The sequence below is a fragment of the Aotus nancymaae genome, unplaced genomic scaffold (assembly GCF_030222135.1).
Source record: "Aotus nancymaae isolate 86718 unplaced genomic scaffold, 86718_ANA_hifiasm-v0.15.2.pri h1tg000079l, whole genome shotgun sequence".
In the NCBI taxonomy this organism is placed as follows: domain Eukaryota; kingdom Metazoa; phylum Chordata; class Mammalia; order Primates; family Aotidae; genus Aotus; species Aotus nancymaae.
In genome coordinates this window covers 2,516,377-2,536,643 of record NW_026988494.1, presented here as the reverse complement: position 1 = coordinate 2,536,643, position 20,267 = coordinate 2,516,377, and the positions used below count along the sequence as shown (strand labels likewise).

Sequence of the window (20,267 nt, the reverse complement as noted above, 5' to 3'; positions counted from 1 at the left end):
AGGCTGCGCCCAGCCCTGGCTGCCCCGTTGCAAAGGTCCTTGTTGCAGCAGTCCAGGTTCTTCACCTCCGAATTCAGAAGGTTCTCCACACCCCCGGGGATTTGGGGCAGACCCTCCGGCCGGAACGCCTGTAGGGTCTTTGGGGCGTCCTCGCGGGAGGGAGCACAGCTCTTGAATCCTACGGTAATCTCACCGCCATCATTCACGGTCAGGACCACGTCGCCCGCAAAGCAGACCCGGACCCGGACGCACGGGGCGGTCTGGCACTGGCTGGCTTCCTTGACGTTAACGCAGTTGTAGCACTGCAGGCTCAGGGCCCGCCTGGAGCACAGCAGGGACGCCAGCAGGAAGAGACAGGCGGCTTTCATGGCTCGGGGCGGCTCCCGCAGCGCGGCCCAGCTCCCCGAGCGCTCCTCTGGCCGGCAGCTCCCACCCCGTGGCCTCTGACCGACTGCAGCCTGGCCCCGGTGCACCCGACTCTGGAGCCTGTTCCCCAGTGGGCCCAAGCATTTGTACTGAACCCCCCTCGTTTCCCCCGCCCGGGGAATGCAAGGCGTTTTCCCACTAGTGACACACAGATATTACAGGAATAACCGGAGCGGTTAAAGAAATCACACTGGAAAACAAGGACACTATAAAGCTTCAAGATTGCTCAGCATTATGTGAAGAGGAAGAAGAGGAAGATGAAGGAGAAGCTGGAGATATGGAAGAATATGAAGAGAGTGGATTGTTGGAAACAGATGAGGCTACCCTAGATACAAGGAAAATAGTAGAAGCTTGTAAAGCCAAAATTGATGCTGGTGGTGAAGGTGCTATTTTGCAAACCAGAACTTACGACCTTTACATCACTTATGATAAATATTACCAGACTCCACGATTATGGTTATTTGGCTATGATGAGCAACGGCAGCCTTTAACAGTTGAGCACATGTATGAAGACATCAGTCAAGATCATGTGAAGAAAACAGTGACCATTGAAAATCACCCTCATCTCCCACCACCTCCCATGTGTTCAGTTCATCCATGCAGGCATGCTGAGGTGATGAAGAAAATCATTGAGACTATTGCAGAAGGAGGGGGAGAACTTGGAGTTCATATGTATCTTCTTATTTTCTTGAAATTTGTACAAGCTGTCATTCCAACAATAGAATATGACTACACAAGACACTTCACAATGTAATGGAGAGAGCATCAAATCTACCCTAATTATTGGTTCTGATTTTTAAAAAATTAACCCATAGATGTGACCATTAACCATATTCATCAATATATACAGTTTCTCTAATAAAGGGACTTACATGTTTATGAATTAAATAAAAATATGTTCCACTACCAAAAAAAAAAAAAAAATTAGAGAATTTTCTTGGCCCATCAGTAAAACTGAGGTTATAGGGAAAACCATCATCCAGAAATGTGGAGAATTGCAGCAATGCTTTTCTTCATCTCTAACTTTATACTTTTAATTTGCAAACCAAAAATCCAAAAATGTTAGAATTATAGATAATTCATGAAAACAATTTCCATTAACAAATGCCACTGAGTATTTGTGATATCTTTGGTACATGTAAATGCTATTTTAAAATGTTGTCAGGCTGCTTTCTAGTTTAGAAGTCAAAATCCACTTCACTACGTGTTTTTATATGGTTTGCCATACAAAAGCATTATGTTTAATTTGCAATTAAAGTATAGCTGAGGTAAAAGAATACAATATATGTTGATATTTTCAAACTTGGCACTTATCAGGATATTCTCAATTCACAGGTAAGCCACGGTTAGAAAAAGTATGCAATTTTGAAAGACTATCTTAGCACAGCAGAATTTGCAACCAAAGTTTGTTTCTGAGTGACTCATTTGTTAGCCAAGCAAGAGAAGTCATTTACTGATGGTGAATCAATTAAATTGTGATTGCAGCAGACAAAAAAATGTATACAGACAAAATAAACCTGCCAAAATAAACCATTAATCTTTCAGCAAAAATCATTACTGGAAGAACTGAAGACATTAGAAGCAATATCTATCAGTAGTCACTTAAAAATAAGGAAAATAATTGCGAGTGGTTTCCCTCAGCTTTTAATGTATTAACATACATTACTGATACAACTTAGTTATTGTTTATTCAAGGAGTCAATGCAGAGTTTGAAGTGCCTAAATGGCCTCTGTGAATAGTCTGCATGGCACAATGACATGTGAAGATATAATCAAAGAAGTTCAGAAAACACTAATTCAGTACAATCTGAAGAGGAATCTGCTAAGATGTATTACAACTGATACCAAAATGCATGTGGAGCAGAAACAGTCCTAGATAAACAAATTTACGAAGTTAATAAAATGTAAAATGCCTAAAGACTATAGTTCCTTATTGTGTTATCCATCAGAAAGTATCCAGTGAAAAATATATGAATTTATCACAAATTATTTAACCAGAAGTGTCAATGGTGAATTTCATTAGCTCCCCTGAACTTCACCATTGTTAGTTCCATAAAATTTTTTAAGAAATAAAAGCTGAATATCCTGACTTACCCTACCACATATCAGTTTAAGAACTTACAATAATGAAGTTTTTGTGATTTTTATTTGTTTTTGTTTGTTTTTGTTTTTTTCTTTTTTGAGACAGAGTCTCGCTCTGTCACTCAGGCTGGAGTGCAGTGGCACAATCTCAGCTTACTGCAACCTCTGCCTCATCAGTTCAAATGACTCTCCTCTCTCCTGCTTCAGCCTTCCAAGTAGCTGGGATTGAAGATATTGACCATCATACCCAGCTAATTTTTATATTTTTAGTAGAAATGGGGTTTCACCATGTTGGCCAGGTTGGTCTCGAACTCATGGCCTCAAGTAATCTGCCTGTCTCAGCCTCCCAAAGTGCTAGGATTATCGGCATAAGCCACTCCACTGTCCCTGGTCTTTTGTGTTATTTTTAAAATCTGGATCAAGATTAAAATGTTTCTGAATAAGAAGAACTGTGCTCTCAACCACTATTTTGGAACACTAAATGACTTCAAAACTTATCATTCAGTGCAAGTTTCATTATCTCTATTAACAAATTTAAAATTGAAAGTCAAAGGAGAGCTAATATGTGAAACTTATGATAATTACAGTGACAATTATCAGTCTTTGAATCACAAGTAATGTCATGCTTCTTTATATACTTCCCATGCTGTTAAAAGCTAAAATAAGAAAAGAGATCACTGTTTCCACACAAATTTTTTGTAGTTATGTTTTCTGATCTCAGTTCCAGCATTGTCTTTTTAGACCTTGATGGAAGTGCTAAGGAAATTACTATATTTCAAAGTTTATTTAACAGTGCAGTTGAGAAATTTCTACCTAAACTTTCATTGCAAGTGATTAATCTGTAGTATAATGTCATGCTAAAAGGCAAATATTAAAAGAAGAATCTAATAAAATTTTATAAATCCCTTCAAAGCAATAAATATGCTCAATTATTATAGAATCACATGCTCTTGGAGCACTATCAGTATTTGGTAGTACCTATCTGTGTGAAAAGACATTTTAAAATATAAAATATGTTAAATTTTATTAGAGGTCAACATTAACATATAAACATTTGAAATTAATTTTGATTATAAAGAATATTAATTATGAATGTCAATTTTGAAAAATCTCTTAGAAATTATTTTCTTTTCATTAGTAAACCTACAATTTAAGAAATTTAAACTACTAAACTATTATATTTTAGATATCAAGTACCTACATAGTGTGGATTTAGCCTCTCAGCCTGCAGAGCTTAAAATATTTATTATCTAGCCCTTTACAAAATAAAATTTATCAATTCTGTTCTATAGTTAAGATGACCAGTATCACCTAAGTTGTCTGGAAACAATAGTTGAAGATTAGATTTATGATAATTTGACAAAGGCAATAATTTTCATTCCAAACTGATAATAAATGTTTTGAGTTTAGATTAATATGTTGTTGGAAAATTGAGAAAAGTAAGGGTAAATAATACTTTCAAAGAGAAATTGACTCAATTACATAATTTCAATTTTCCACAGAAACAAAAAATAATAGTACAGTAGATAAAGCAATCAAAGAATAGAATGTGATAATCATTAAGACACCTAAAATTTGGTGTAGTTACTGTTTTTCTATTACCCTGGAACCCTGAGGAGGAAGGTCAACTCCTTTAAGGTCAAACAGAAGGAGTTGGAAGAAGATTTCAGAGAACATGCATTTTATTTTCTTTTTCACACAGTAAAAAGAGCTTAGACATGATTGGGAATCTATTTCAATGGAGCTTTTGATATGAAAAAGAAATATATTGTAGGAAAACATTTTTTCTTGAAAAATAATCAAGAAACTGATCACTAGGAAGGGAAATATTATTTATATTTGTATTAAGTTAGTTTCATACAGATACCAATTGATCCTAGTCTATAAAAGCCAAAGCTGCTTACCTAAAAAAGCTTTGACAGTACACAATTTTGCATCTTCCATTTATTCCACAAGAGCAGTAAAGAGAGAGAGTCATGTGCTGCCTGAGTTATAACTAGTGGTAAACCATGGGGAGATTTTGTTCTTGCTATGAGACAATAGCAAAAAGAGTCTGAGTGAAAAGTCACTTACCAGCATGCACAGTGGTTCCATTGTACAGACATTTTGGTTAGATATAAACAAAATATATTTCCAAAAGCTGTGTGTATGTATATGTTTGGTGGTGATTTTTAAATTGTGGAAAAATTCCCACAAAGTTTATAGAATCATTTTTTCTTTCTCTGTCTGTCTTTTTCTCTCCTCCCATAAATGGTTGCAACTAAGTAAAAAACATTTACAAGGAAATAAATGACTTCCAGTATTTCCCTCTGGAACTTTAGGATAAGAAGTGGAACATCCATATAGTTTCTTGATGCAACAGGTCTTAGCTTCAAGGAATCCACATATGAATGTCACCAAGAGTCACACACCAGGAAAGCCTAGGACTTAATGACCTTTAGAAACTTCATTTCAAATTCTAGGTGAACAGAGCAGGGTGAATATCCTCCTTTTTACCCCCATGCATTCTCATTCACCTTTAATTTAAGCAACCAAATTGTAGGAAACATCAAATATTAGTGCCCCTGCCTTACTGAGGCTATCTCACCCTGCACCTCTTCTATGGTCCACTAAAAAATCCTGACACTTACCCTCCAACCCTAGTCACAACCCTACACTAATCACATCTTCTTGTTAAAGAACAGTATCCACAACCTTTTCCCTCCCACAAGAGACTCCTAATGCTAACTTTTCATCTTTAATCAAGGCATGCCCCTTTTAAAAAATAGCCATTGTGTAACATACAGACTGGGAGGACTCCATGTCGTGAGTGATCCCAAATGGCCTCCATTATCTCCATTGCTTCTTGACAGGTCGCTGGTGCAAGTAAAAAGTTATAACACTCAGGATGCCTGCACTCACAGGCTTTCCTCCAGTGATGGCTTCCAGATGTAAGGAAATTTTTAATGTCTGTGGCCCTCAACACATCATTGAATCCTTCCAATGTTTTCAAAAATCTGTAATCACCAGCACACTATATTGACTCCATTTCAACATTCAGCCACAGGGATTTCAGAGAAACACAGCAATATGAATAAGAAGACTTCACAAATGGCTTCCGATTTCTAGAGAAAAGGCAGTCATAATATCCACATACTCTGTAATTATTTTAGTTTCCTCTGCAGAGTTTGATACCTACCACCTCTATCCCTCTCTCACACACACAAACACATGTGCACCTCACACCAGTAACATTTTGAGGGGTGCTATTGTTTCCCATCCCAATTCCTTTGGGGAAATATTAATGTTGATGATTTTCCAAGCCAATCCTCCTAACCCACTGCATAAGGAAAGCATTGATGTCATGTTGAACTCTGACCTGAGCTCAATCCCTTACAACCTTAAGAAGTGGATCAATACAATGAAAACAGAGGTAGTTTTCAGATACCTCATGTTTCTACTCCTCATAGCCATACCTCACCAAAAGGAGAAAAAGTAAAAAACAGTCTTGTGTCTGAAATTTGCATTTGTTTCAGTAATGCGTTTTAAGATTGGAAGTGTCCGAGTAACTGACTTCAGTGTTCAGTTCCTTGTCCAATACATGAAGAAAACTGTATCCCACAGCTGTCTATGAGAGGGAAGTATCTTTTATTTAGATCAATTCTCTATGCTTACTATGCCATTGATATTTAGAAAGTGTTGGAGAGTGTAAGGAAGAGCACCTAAAACTACAACCGTATGCTGAAAAAAATTGGCTGAGGACATTACCCCCGTGAGGGTTGAGACTTGCTCTGAGCCCCAGGCTTTTCTGCACAGGGCACAGACTCTGACTTTTACTAAAGGTACTTGCTGCTCTGGGTCATGTCTCATTTGTCCTCACATTGTAGAAAATCCCAAATGCAATATCCATGAAATACAAAGGGACTTAGATGAGGGTTCATCTGCAGAATGGGTAAGAAAGAGGGAAATTGTCTTTTTATCTTTCTCTTTTCATCTGGTAACAATTTATACTCAAAGATACCTACACAAATGTTTTCACAGAAAAGACTCTGCAGAAAAGCTGTCAGTTTTTACCCATCAGAAATAAAGCAAAGCTTAACAGAGAGATGCTAAAATACGTGCTCAGATGTGGGCTCATCTAATAGAAACTCCATCCTAGTCTTGCCTCACCTGGGCTGGGGCCACTCTGACCTTGGATCTAACTTCTAAGCTAGGAGATAGAAAAAAAAAATGGCTTTGTGGAGATTTTAGATTGTAAATATTGAAAACAGAGGCCATGAGTTTGATGGAGACCATCTGTAAAGCAGCATTTAAAGGCAAACAGAACACTCTGTTCACAGCTGATCAAGCTTACCTTATAACACAGTTTACATTCTCCTACATAGACTGAAATAAGATTATACTGAATACAATTATATCCTGAATTTTCGTATACTTCCTTTTAAAAATGCCATTTATAGATATTTTTTAAACCATACCTACTATCCCTACTATTAAAGTTTATAATTTTATAACGACTTCGTGAAGAATCTGCATGCGCAAAGAATCAAGAATGACCAGGAAGCAGAGAGAGGTTAAGGAATACAGAACCTGTTTATCTTAAAACATTTCAGGGATATTGGCCACCTAGCTATCCTCTCTTCCATTAAACATCAGTAGAATTCGTCAATAAAAACTGAAGTGTAGAAAGTTTTCTGCACAACCATGGAAGGCTTCCTAGGCATAATATTTCAAGTGTTTTGTTCTTTCTTTCTTCCTCTTCCTCCCAAGGAGCTTTTCAAATTAGCACAAAGAAGTATCCCCATTTGGGCAACAGAGTGACCAGTTTTAGCTCTGAAAGTCTCCATGTCCTGGGATACCCGAGCAAGATAGAATGGCTGGTAGACAGTGGGTTTATTTTCCTCTTCCCAAATGATTTCTTAAAGTTTTTTCAGATGGCAACCAAAGGGGCTTGGTTCTTTGGAAGTAACGAGGCTGTTGTCAATGTATGTCACATCCCATGAGATTTCATGGCAGGTCTTTGTAAAATTTTACCTAGTAAAGGAGTAGCAGCAAGGATTAATTGGCCAAGCTAGATGCAAGCCACAGAGCTTGGTGTCTGTTTCACTCCTCATGGAAAAGGAAGGGATCACAGAGGCCTTTCTAACAGGGAGGGTGAATTATGTCCCCAGTTGCTTGGTCCTGAAAGTTTCTTGGTGCTCACAGGATCTCTTTTCATCTTGCCCATATACAGGTTCTTGGGGAAATGAACTATATAAAATTGTCAATTTTTTTAAACCTCAAATTTCCCTCCAAGGTAAAATAAAATGCCTCGTAATGAATAAACGGCAACTAGATGAAATCCAGAAAAATTAAATCATAATGTGGCCATAAAGATTAGGCTCAGACTCTAATATTTGACTACAGTATATGTGTAAGTGTGGGAGGAGATATGTGAATAGAATCATATTGATTATGTAACGGGACCTTACATTTCCCAATTTTAGGTGATTTTTTCCCCATAACATACAGAAGTCATCAGAATTAACATAAGTGAGTATTTAGAAGTCAGGTATAAATTGAATACAAAGTCATTGAAGAGAGGGTAGATGTAGCCCTTCAATATACAAAAATCTCAGAACCATCAAAGACATCCTGGAATACAGGATTTTTTTCTCAATTTTTGGTTAAAACTTGACTATTATGTTCAAGACGCAGTTACAATGGAGTTTTCAAAAGATTGAACCAAGAAAGCCACTCAAACTGCTGGACACACAAATGCTCCTCCCTCCTTCTCTCTATGCTAGAACTTCATGAAAGCTGTTATTTTTGTAAAACTCAAATCTTGCCCCCAAAATATATTGCTCTGCATCCAGGCCAGAACTCTCTCTTAAGAATTTACAAGCCAACTGTGGAGTTTTAAGGAAATTTCAAGTAGAATGGTAGTAAGCAAGGATTATCTAACACAGCTGAAAATGAGGCCTACAAAAGAAAAAAAAATCATAGTGGTTTTTTGAACTTCCTAGTAAATATTGTGAACAGTGGAAGGTCTCATTTTTTGGCAGATCACTTTTAAGAACCATCTGAGTCAAACCTGTAAGTTGGAGAAAATAATGATGACGAATTTACATTCTTGGAAACTATGCCTCCTGACCTGGCACAGTGAAACCTAGTCCACCATCTTAATAGCAGTTTTCTTACATGGTTTGGTCTCTCTCTCATCAGGTGCCACCGCTGGCAACCAAAGGCACAGGGTTTATTTATTTTTTCCTTTAACTGATGGGATTTATACAGGATAAGTTGCTGGAAAAATGGGAGAATAGAAGTTCTATTCAGAACGGTCACAGAAAACAGAGCTGCCTTTCCCTGCTGGAACACATTCAAGCATGCACTCATGAAACGCGGTCTTCATGCATATCAAAGCAACCCAAAGAAAAGCAGTCATCAGAAAGGAATGCTGACCTGTGTGCTGCTCTACACAGCCACAAGTGGACAGGCTGCAAAAATTGTTCTTATCCAGGAGGAAAGGTGGAAGATGGACATAGGACTCTGAGAGCATTTCAAGGTTCATTGCTTCCTGCATGCTCCCAGGAAGCAATGACCCTTGGGCAGTTCATTCTTGGGCAGTAAGAAGCAAAACTTTTGACCAGGGAACCAACCCCATCCTCATCCCAAACACATCCTGCTGAAGGCCACTCCATGTAACTCCCAGCATGTTTCTTGCCAGACTCTCCTATACACAAAGCCCCTCCTTCCTCCTTGGTCAGGCTTCAACAGGTGTTTTTTGAACTGAATGGTACCCCATGGCTACCTTTCCCTGTTCCTTGCTTCCATGTTCTAAGACTGCTAGTGCTGAACATTCCCATAGATGATCTATTAGTCTCTTTAGGAGAGTATGTTTCTGTGAGGACCATGTCATTTGCAAAGCATATGGCAGAAGGGAGCTTTAGTTAAGTGATGGTGATGTAAATTGCATTCGGTTTTGCTTTGGCAAGGACACCAGATGGATGCCTTTATGATGAAGTGGGTTTCCTCCAGCATTTTTTAAAATATCGGTCTCCAACAGGTGTTTCCTTTAAGGCATATCTGTTTTTCATAACATTAGAATGAAGAAAAATGTTGTCTGTGACAGCTTGTATACATATATCACGCTTTTATTATGATAAAAATGTACAGTGATTGATTCACTATTCTGAGTCATGTGAAAATGTGCTTGGGAGAAGATCATCTTAAATTTGCCAAAAGGGCATTTAATTACCAGACCAAAGACTCTTCATTTATTATGAGGGTGGAGAGGGTGGAGAAGGAGGGGAAGTGGGAAAAGGCTGAAAAAAGTGACCAGAAGGAAAGTAGTAGTAGCAGCTGTAGACTTGAGTGCTGAGGCAGACAGCAGGGAACCACCTCCTAGAAGGTAACATAGCTATTTCCAAATTGTTCTTAAAGAGTTCCTGAAAGACAGTCACTACCAACTTGATTACGGCATGTAAACATATGTTCTGAGAAATCCTAGGGAGAGTGTCTAGGAAGCGACTCATGGAGAGAAAGAGGTTCTATGAAAATGAATAATATCATTCATCAGTTCTCCAAATCCTGATGAAAATCAAGACCAGACTCAGGTATTAGGTGTGTTTGTTGGTGAGTCCCATTAACAAGCTTGGTATAAGGCTATCACCAGGGTCCTGTCTGGTACAATTAAGAGAGTCTGTGGGGCTTTTGGAATTCGGTGTTGGAGAAACACCATGAGTTAGAACTCATGACTTATAGATATGTAAATTGCCAAAAGACGTGTTAATTTGAATGAACAGAGTAACCCATTTTGGTCAAGCTGACCTTGAAGCTTATGTGTTATGTTGTCTAGCTAGGCAAATGATTAAAATTTACTAAACCCACTAAGTTTATAGGTAGTTCTTAAGTGCAAGAGGAGATTAAGGACTGCATCAAGATCTTGGCCACTTTTATTAGGAATTACCCTCTCTGCCTTTCCAAATCCGTTTCTAGTGTCCCATTCCCCCTACCCTGGCTTCTCTGCCTAGGCCCTCTGTCCTATTACTTTAAGTTTGACATGCCAATCTAAGTTGGAATAAGTTCTTTTGTCTGAAAAAAAAAAGATTTAAGATAGCGATTTAGAAGCTAGCCTGTTTGAGGAAAGCAAAATTGCTTGTCATTATGTTGAAGTCTGAATTTGGGGGCCAGGTGTTGAATAATAAGCTATATTAATTCACAAGGAAACCCCTTAACCCTGAAGCATGAAGGGGAATAGGTTGTATTTCTCCCAAAATGTAGAGTAAAATCTCATGGGACAGCATTGTTATCAGTTACATCTGAGATGAGCAGGACCGAATCTGTGGTGTGACACACAGTACAGTGTATTCCAAAAGATTTTAGGGGATAATAACAGATACTTTTAAATAAATAAATAAAATAAGTAAGCATGTAAGTAAACATTAAAAGCTTTTGTGGTCAGACAAATTGTGAAATACTCGATTATCCAAATTTTAAAGGATTTCTATATTGCAGAAATCCTTTTATATGCTACTGTCAGAACATTTTACAGGCCAAAGTGCACTGTGACTGTATTTGTCCATTCTCACACTGCTAATAAAAAGATACTTGAGACTGGGTAATTTATAAAGGAAAGAGGTTCAATTGACTCACAGTTCAGCATAGCTGGAAGGCCTCAGGAAACTTAAAATCATGACAGAAGAAGAAGCAAACAAGTCCTTCTTCACATGGTGGCAGGAAGGGGAAGTGCAAAGATAATGTGGAGAAAGCCCCTTATAAAACCATCAGCTCTCCTGAGAACTCACTATCACAGAAACAGCATAAGGGTAATCATCCCCATGATTCAATTACATCCCACTGGGTCCCTCCCATGACACATGAGGATTATGGGAACTACCATTTAAGGTGAGATTTGGGTGGGGACACAGACAGACCATATCAGTGGCTCTCAAAGAGGGGCCATTCCTCTCAAACTTTGGTTACTCTAGGACATCTCCAGTTATGAATATACCATGGAACATGTGTTTTGCAAAAGGAATTGGTTTTAGAATGGGATGGACTTATGCTCTGGTAACAGCTATGAAAGCTCAGTGGCTGAGCACATGAAAGGTTTATTTCTTATTCGCATTACATGTCCAGCACAGACTAAGTAGGCCATGGCACTCAGTTCAAGGTGCCCACTGGAGCAGCCAGGTTGTTCATCTCCATAGCAGGCTAGGAGAGAAGATTTACCTGAGAGCTTCTCACTGCCTGACCCATCTCTTCTCATATTTTATTGGACAGAGCTAATCACATGGCCCCACCTAGAAAGCAGAACTGAATATGGTGAGGTTGGTACATCAAGCTCAGTACTCTATTCAAACGCCAGATTTGCACTTTGTTAGATCTTTAACTTTTATTCATAAAATAAAGGAGGGTAGTCTTTAAAGTCTTGGCAGAGACAGAAATGCTCACCAAACATTTCAAGTTACTTCCCATGTTCCCCAGGCCTCTTAAAGTCAGCAGGAGCCATGGGACTAATGAGATGAGAGCAAAAATAAAGCGAGTCACCCTGGGCCAAGGCACTGAGAGACCTGGGCTTGGTTCTCCAGTTCCTTTCTTCTCTCCTGCCTGATGACTGAGGAGGATGCATGTTTCAGATATTGAGGCCATAAGATGGTAGAGCCTCTGTTCCTCAGGCTCTAAATGGCTGTGTGGAGCAGTGACACCTTTTCACCTGAGTGAAATATATAGTGTAGGTGAGAAGTAGTAAGCTGTGTTGTGTTAGGCCCCGGGAACATTGAGATTTTTTTCTGCAGTATAAGCCTAGATCTTCCTGAATTATATAAGTCTTTCTAACCCTTGATTTTCTGTAATTTGACAAGGGTTTTCTTATTCTCTGACAGCAAATATGCATTCCTTAGGATGAGAGTGGGATTTTTCAAAAGATCATCCAACCCTGTCAAAGATTGAATATATTATGAAACAAGCATGTGTCTAACTCCAGTGTGAGATGACCACGTGGATGGCATTGCTAAGACTTAGATCAAGATCAGAGCAAGGTCTAGGCAAATGCAGACCAGTGATGAAAGCTTTAAAGAATGCAAAAAGTATTTACTAAATAAAGATGTTTCAACAGGGACTCATTTGGGAAAATACATGGAAAGGAGAGGGGAGGAAAACAGGCTAACAAGAGAAATGTCACCTATGATTGAATCTCTCACAGCTATTTAAATTCTTTATTAAGGTGCCAAAAACACTGCTCGTGATATCTGTCAATGAATAACAGTATCATATAGTATCAAAATTAAAAGCAGAAATAACTACCTTCAAGGTATGTATAATCTAAGGCCAAAAAAAAAGTCTTGATGTTGCTTTTGCCCAAAATGCTTAGTGTGTCTTCAGCTATGATACAATCTGGACTCTTTGTGCTCTTCAGATATGAGCCTTTATTCTAGAGTCTTGCAGACCTGATGTCATTCTACTTATGTTATTCTCCTCTTTGAGTTCAAGTTTCTAATGAGTTTCACATCTTGGCTTTGTTGCAGAGGAGCTCTAAATAGTCCCAGACTAACTCTCCATTCTTCCCATTTAGGACCCTTCTACAAGAAGCGGAACAAGATTCTGACCAGCTGGATAGCAGTGGCATGTTCCACTGGTGCAAAACAACCCCTTTGGACAACGTGATTCTGGTAAGTGATCTTGCATCATCATATCTCAAACAAGACAAAGCATTTCTTAGGGTAAATGATGTTCTTATAGTAGTCATAAGCACCTGTCACTTCTCTTTGTAAACTGTGAATTTGTCAAAAAGAAAAAAAAACATACCCCAACAGCTATATGAATAATATGCAAAGTCACAGGAGACATTTGACAAAGCCTATGTGAGTAATATGCTGGAATTTCAAACAATTATATGTCTTCTACTATTTCCTCTCTCCATTAACAGTTTAGCTGACTCAGTTATTCAGAATAATGGTCTCCTGAAGTTTTGCTGTTTTCCTAGTAAATCTAAGTAATTTAAATGCACCAGGGAAACATACTGTTTACAAGTAAGCTGCAGTCTTTTTTTTTCTTAAGTAAATAAACATTTTTCTAATGTATTGATTTTGAAATTTGGATTTTCTGTAGTAGTTTTTTCTTAAAGCTGACTCTACTTAGACTTAACACATTAGCCACAAATATGCCTCCTAAATGCTCCATACAACCAGGGTGAATCTTTGTAGACGTTACAGTCATGTCCTTATCTCTCTTCTCAAGGAGACAGACTAACTCAGCTCACAAAAATGCCTGCAACTAAGATGTAAAACGTCTTGTATCCTAATCCGGGTCTGACACTTGCTTTCTAGATGCCCACCTACTGTAATTTTCTGGAATTGGAAACTCAAGTATAATCTCAGTGATTTACTTTAAAAGTAGTAGCTGATAAATTTAACTAATAAAAATGACTGTGGCCGGGTGCAGTGTCTCAAGCCTGTAATCCCAGCACTTTGGGAGGCTAAGGTGGGCAGATCAAGAGGTTAGGAGTTTGAGACCAGCCTGGCCAATATGGTTAAACCCCACCTCTACTAAAAAATACAAAAATTAGCCTGGCATGATGGCACATGCCTGTAGTCCAGCTACTCAGGAGGCTGAGGCAGGAGAATCGCTGGAACCCAGGAGGTGGAAGTTGCAGGGAGCCCAGATTGTGCCACTGCACTCCAGCCTGGGCGGCAGAGTGAAACTCCATCTCAAAAAAAAAAAAAAAAAAGATTGCTTGCATGCTGTATGAAGCCTATATATATTTTTTCATATATGACTAATTGATACATATATATATACACACACACATATATGTGTATAGATATAGATATAGATATATTCTTGCTTTTCAAAAGTAGTTTAGTTTACTTTTTTTTTGATAGAGGCACATGTGCACACGCACACATCTTTGTGGCTCAGTGCCAGTGTCCTGACAGAATATATTCCAACTTTTGTAAAACCGTGATCAATCATTTGATCAGAAACGCAAAGCTGTCAGAGCTGTCATACCAACTGGAAGACTGTTAGGGTTGCTGAAACTCACCATTTTAGCAATTATGTCTTATTCTGAACTATACAAAGTAAACATCCGTTTAGCAGGAAACCAAACATATTTTCAGTGGGAGGCAAATCTTTAGAAAGGTCAGGAAGTTGGTTGCAGATTGACACATTTGAGACCAAAGGATGGAAATAGCAGAAGTTTTATTAGATCATATTTATTAAGAATGCAGACAGGTTGCCATGATTGATATTTCCCTTATGATGGTCTTTTGTTATGTTTAGGATGCCTTCTAGTTTTAAAAATGCTAAAGAATTTGAAATGTGTGCCCCTAGGAAAGAAGTATCTGGATTGCAAAATTCAGGAAGGCTTCAAACTTGGTTTTGTTTGCAAAAGGGTCAATAGAAGTGGTCAGTTTAAGTTACTTTGAACAAATAGGACATCCTCCCTTCCTCCAATAGCCACCATCTTTCTTAATCGAGAGACAGTTTTCTGCCATAGTTTCTTAGAGAAATTGCCTCTCTAGCTGTGCTCATTAATGCACTCTGCCATGGATCCTTTTTTCTAATTGTTTAGTTCTACTCAGAAGGGAAATTGTTGGACTTTAGACATATTACATTAAATACCGTTAGAGGCTTCATTATTCAAGTTAAAACTAACCAGATTAGCTAGAGACAATTATTTAATAGATTTGGTTAAGATTCATATCACTCTAGAAAGGCTCTCCAGACAAGTAGCTTTATTTTCCCTCGCAGGGAGATCCCTCTTGGAAGAAGAGTACAGTATAGTATTTCCCAGTATATGCTAATTTGGTAAACTCTAGTTGTTGAAATGTTAGATGTTACTTATTTATCCTGTTAGATTTCATCAATGCCTGTTTCATAGAAGCTTGCCATTTAACCCAACGAAGGACTGGCAAGAGGAAGAATGATAGATCTATTTGAAGTATTCTGAGTCTTTGTTTGTCTAGGAAGTAGGAAACGCTCATGCTGAAATTTAAATGCATTTAACTTATTCTATACCAGATTCTAGGTGTCCTCCTTTGGAAATTTAGAAATTCAATAACTTTTAGATTTGATCAGTAGTTATTGAACAACTTTTAGAGAATAAGAAATATATACTTTCAATATATTGCATTCTACAACAAAATTAACTTTTTGTTGTTTTTTTTTCCATTTTAAACACAAAGAAATTAAGAAGGAGAGAGGTTAAGTAATTTGCTCAATCATATAGCTAACAATAGAACCAGAATGCAAAATCATGTCTTCTGACTCCAATTCCAGGGTTCCTTCTGTCACATCCCAGTGCCATTAAGAGGAGACATTAGCCGTACTCTGAAAGAAACCACACATAGGCTAAAGATAAGGTTTCTACAGAAATATCATTCTTTAAAGGTTACATTTATTGTTTTTATGAGTCTCTATGAATGTGGGAGAAACGTACATATGTGTCATGTATATTATTTTGTTTTCAACTTAGAGACACAGAGGTGATGTTAACAATTGGCAATGCTGATAGTAGTATGATACATATTCAAATATTTGAGATCAAATGAAGTTTTTATAACATTTCTATTTCTTCTATGCACTTTGCATGATGAATTTCCTTGATACAGGAAAGAGTCTACAGAATCAGTTCAGTGTATTCAACTGAACCATATAAAATTGCCATTGTTCAACCATTTTTGACCCGTAATAAGGCAAATTCATATGGTTCAAACTAATGAATGAAAACTCACTGAGTGCTGCAATATGTTATACAGCTCGCTGCAATTTTCAGGACTCACTAGAAGACATGATGTAGCAATGAATTTGGAATGTCTTAGGTTTTCACCAAATTTTGGTATGGCACATACAAGGCTAAATATATGTAATAAAAATCAATAAATACTTTGCCCATTTGGTCCAATGATTTCACGCCCTGGGGATGATGCTGATCTGAGTTTTAGTTGATGACTCCAGGCTAATAGTAAACTAAAAAGAAAGTGAAATAAGAAGAAATTCCACAAAAAAGTAAAAGGTGTAATATTGTGCCACCTGTGCATTGGTTCTGTCTTTTATAAACAATTTGCAAAATTCTATTCACCTTATGAAAGTAGGGCTGTGGATGTACCTAGATGAGTTGGGAGGAGAAGAGGAGGCCCACTTGGAGGGATCCTCGTCTTGTTTATAAAAATGACCAGACTCTGGCATGCTTGTCCTTAGAAACGAACTGACAAGTTGAAACACGAGTTTCAGAACCACATTGTAGCCTGCGTATTTGGAGATGCCCATTCAGCCCTGGTGGGGCTTCGGAACTTTGTAATGCCCTTGAGAGCCAGCAACTACACCCGGCAGGAGCTGAAGGACATAGTATTCATTGGGTCTCTGGATTATCTACAGAGAGAATGGCAATTTCTCTGGAATTTTCCCCAGATACATATTCTGCCTGTAAGTATCATATAAGGAATAGTGAATATTTATAAGGATTATAATATTAATAGGACTAGAATTAATAATGATAATAATAACTTGCAATTCTACAGTGCTTACCAGATGCCAGAAACTGTTCTTAGATACTTTACTTATATTAACTCATTTAATTCTCAAAACTACCCTATGGGGTAGATATTAAATTTGTTGAACTTTAAGAATGGAAAGAGAAAATAACTTGACCAAGATTGCACAGCCAGTAAGTAACAAAATTAGGATTTAAATCCAGATGTTGTGGCTCTTGAGTTAATGCTTGAATCTCACCATGTTTTATGATCTTTGTACAAATAAGAGTTTCTCTGCATTTCTGAGTCTGATTGTAATTTAATGGTTATACTTAAGCTAATACTGGTCAGCCTTTGGTGCTCTAACTTTTCTATCTTTTCTGGAGACATTTTATATGGACCACATAATGCCACATGGTCCCTGAAAGCCATATGAAGAGGAGGGATTTTGCTTATGTGGTATTGTGGTTGCAATTATATTTTTCCTGAAGTTACATAGATCTATATCCCACTCTATGCCACCATTTCCCTGGTTGACAAATCCATTATTTGCACTAGGAAATGCCCCAAAGCATTTGAATTTTCATGAGATAATACTGCCAATATTATTACTTTTGCCAATTACTTTAAATGGCAAAAACCGTGGTTCCTTTTGCATTAATCTAATATAATAAATTTTTCAAATTTCAAAAATAATTCTCTCAAGAAGCAAATTGCATTTGCTTTCTTAAAAAGCCACCGTAAGATTCCCTGTAGTACCTCTCTTGCTTAAATTCATTGAAAGAAATTTTTTTAAAAAGATCAGCTCTTCCTGATCCAGCTAGTAGTAGAAATTTCCACTATATTAGACTCCAACCTACCTGAAGACAGAACCAGATCGATCTCTGTTTTACCACCAAGGAAAGAAGCAACTTCCACTTTGCTAGTTAACTCAGAGAGTGCAAGTTGGGTCACCTGTTTGTATTAGCAATATTGTGAGGATGCACATTTTGCCTCTAGATCCATACCCTCTCTTTCCTCTGAATGTTTTTCCTCATCACTGTTACCCTGACCCTGCTCTCTTCTTCCACCTGAGTCAGTGGCAAGGACTTGTGTTCCTCCCTCCCCACTCTCCTCTTTCTCATCCAAACTTGCTTTCAGGAAAGAATCTATGAAACTTATTCACACTAAAATATTAATGATTGATAAGGTTAAATTCATCAGATATGAGGTAACTAAGTTTTAACATCAACTCAGTGAAGGCTGGAGCTCAAAGCTCAAAAATTGCATCACTCGCAAAGAGCCACCACCATGAGCCATGATATAACATCCCTCCATCAGACAAGTGCCTCCTCTCTCTATTTTCCTCTCATTAGGGATCTGCACTTTATCCTGAAGACCTCCATGCGGCCAACATAGAGCAATGTTCCATGTGCGTTGTCTTGTCCCCTCCATCCAAGTCGTCAAGCAGCCAGATGCTGGTAGACACAGAAACTATCATGGCAACGCTCATCATCAGATCCTTGCAAACTGACTCCTCCTCTGACCCATCCCTTGCAATGCCAGGTGAGAATAGTACCCCTGACAGGAAGAAGCTAGAAAGTATGGAAAAAGAAAAGGGAATTAACTCCTCTTTGAAGTATTTAATTATGGGGAGCAGGAGGGTGAGCCAGATGTCGTCTGAGGTCCCTTCCAACCCTGAGAATCCTATGGTAGAAATAGCCCACAGTTCAGTGCTCTGGAATTCTAAGTCAAATGGAAAATGATATGCATCTTCTAAATGAAGTGCACATAACACTGTTTTTTTCATTTTGAAGGAAAAAAACACAATTTTGAAGTGTTATCATTTTTGTTATCAGTGAACATAGCAAGTGGTATGTTATTTTAATTAATGAGGTACTATTATAGTTATGATTATTATTATTAAGAAATTCTCATTGGATCTTATAGATCTAATGCAATCCAGTTAAAATTCTTAGTTTTGTGGTTGAGAGAATAAACCATGATTCTCTTTTACTTTTTGAGATGATTTCAACACATGAAGTTTAGAAGACTGACATCTTTTCTAACATCTATAGATTAAAAATGTCATCTTCAACTTCAGACTGGAAGGAGATGGTGAGAGAGAGAGATGCAAGGGTCTTTCCAGGATGGAGATTATGATTCTTTTTCCCTTTGTATTTCTCTCAGCTCCTATTGCAATTACTGTCATTTAGTTGATGTTTAACAAATACCTGTTTGATTGCAGCAAATGAGCTGTGAGCCAGACACCTGAGGAACTTCCACACATTTCACTGTGCCCAAAATGTGCCCATGGTCAATCCTCATGACAAAATTGTGATTTTTCTTCTTTCCTAAAATGAGAAAAAGTGTATACATTAGTCTATTTCTAAAAATTGGCCACCATCCCCTTGACCTAATCTGAAAGTACTATTACTGAAGAATTTTCTGTATCTAAAACAGACTTCCAATTCAAGAAATAAAAGTAAGTCATGATTGGAATCTCCTGGATCCAATCATGTAACGCGGGGATGATTGATTCTCTGTATCAAGATCAGATACTCAATCTTTGGGTCATGCAACCTCGGACCACAGCTGTCCCACTTTGCATGGCAACTGAAGAGGTTAGCACTGAAGGCATTGCAAGGCTTTCCATGATAATGGCTGTGGATAAAAACGTTCATGATTCAAACTGGGAAACCAGAAAACTCTCTCTGACTCCTAGACACTGTTGCTATGCAAGAAAATATAAGGTTATTGAAACAAAGGAAAAAACAGTAATCTAATCTTTGGTGGGCAAACTGAGTCAGCTGTTAGACAGACCTTGACTAAGCAACCAATGCTGACCCAGCAACCAGGATTTCAGGGTGTTTTGCAAAGCAGAATTAATAGCAAGGCACTTCATGAATATCAAAGTGCCTGCCAGGAGCAGCCACACTCAGGAGGGGTAAGCCATACCTCTGCTGAGCAAATTTGAAGATCCATAAAAGTGCTGTTGTATTCTGCCATAGGAATCCTTAACTTAGCAATTAGGGTCACTCCGCAGATTCACTCGTCATTTGTGTGTGTGTGTGTGTGTGTGTGTGCACGCGCACGCGCATGTGCATGCTTGTAACTGTCCATAATTGGACAGAGAAGAAGTATTCACTTTAAAAGCAGTATAAAATCATATACAAATGAAAATTCATGCACAATGTGAGCCCAGGATAAACTGACAACACCATAAGTAATTTATAAATTGATGGTCTAGGTGAATAATTCTTCCTATTACTACTATTATTAAAATTTCACCTTCAATATGGACTAGAAAAACAAAAAACTTAAGATTCGAATTTTAGTTTCCTT

General features: G+C 37.9%; 2 protein-coding genes across 2 annotated transcripts in view; both read left to right on the top strand.

Moving 5' to 3' along the window:
- KCNU1 (potassium calcium-activated channel subfamily U member 1) overlaps window positions 1-20,267 on the top strand; it is a 132,217-nt gene that overhangs the window by 89,605 nt on the left and 22,345 nt on the right. The window contains exons 20-22 of the mRNA XM_064368685.1: window positions 13,043-13,139; window positions 16,672-16,896; window positions 18,299-18,488. Coding sequence (XP_064224755.1) covers window positions 13,043-13,139; window positions 16,672-16,896; window positions 18,299-18,488 — 512 coding nt within the window. The remainder of the gene's footprint in view (window positions 1-13,042; window positions 13,140-16,671; window positions 16,897-18,298; window positions 18,489-20,267) is intronic.
- On the top strand, window positions 575-1,336 carry LOC105733587 (ubiquitin-like-conjugating enzyme ATG3; the record flags this gene model as incomplete). The annotated part of the gene is made up of 1 exon (XM_012476093.3): window positions 575-1,336. A coding segment is annotated over one exon (606 nt), but the record flags the coding sequence as incomplete, so codon positions are not given.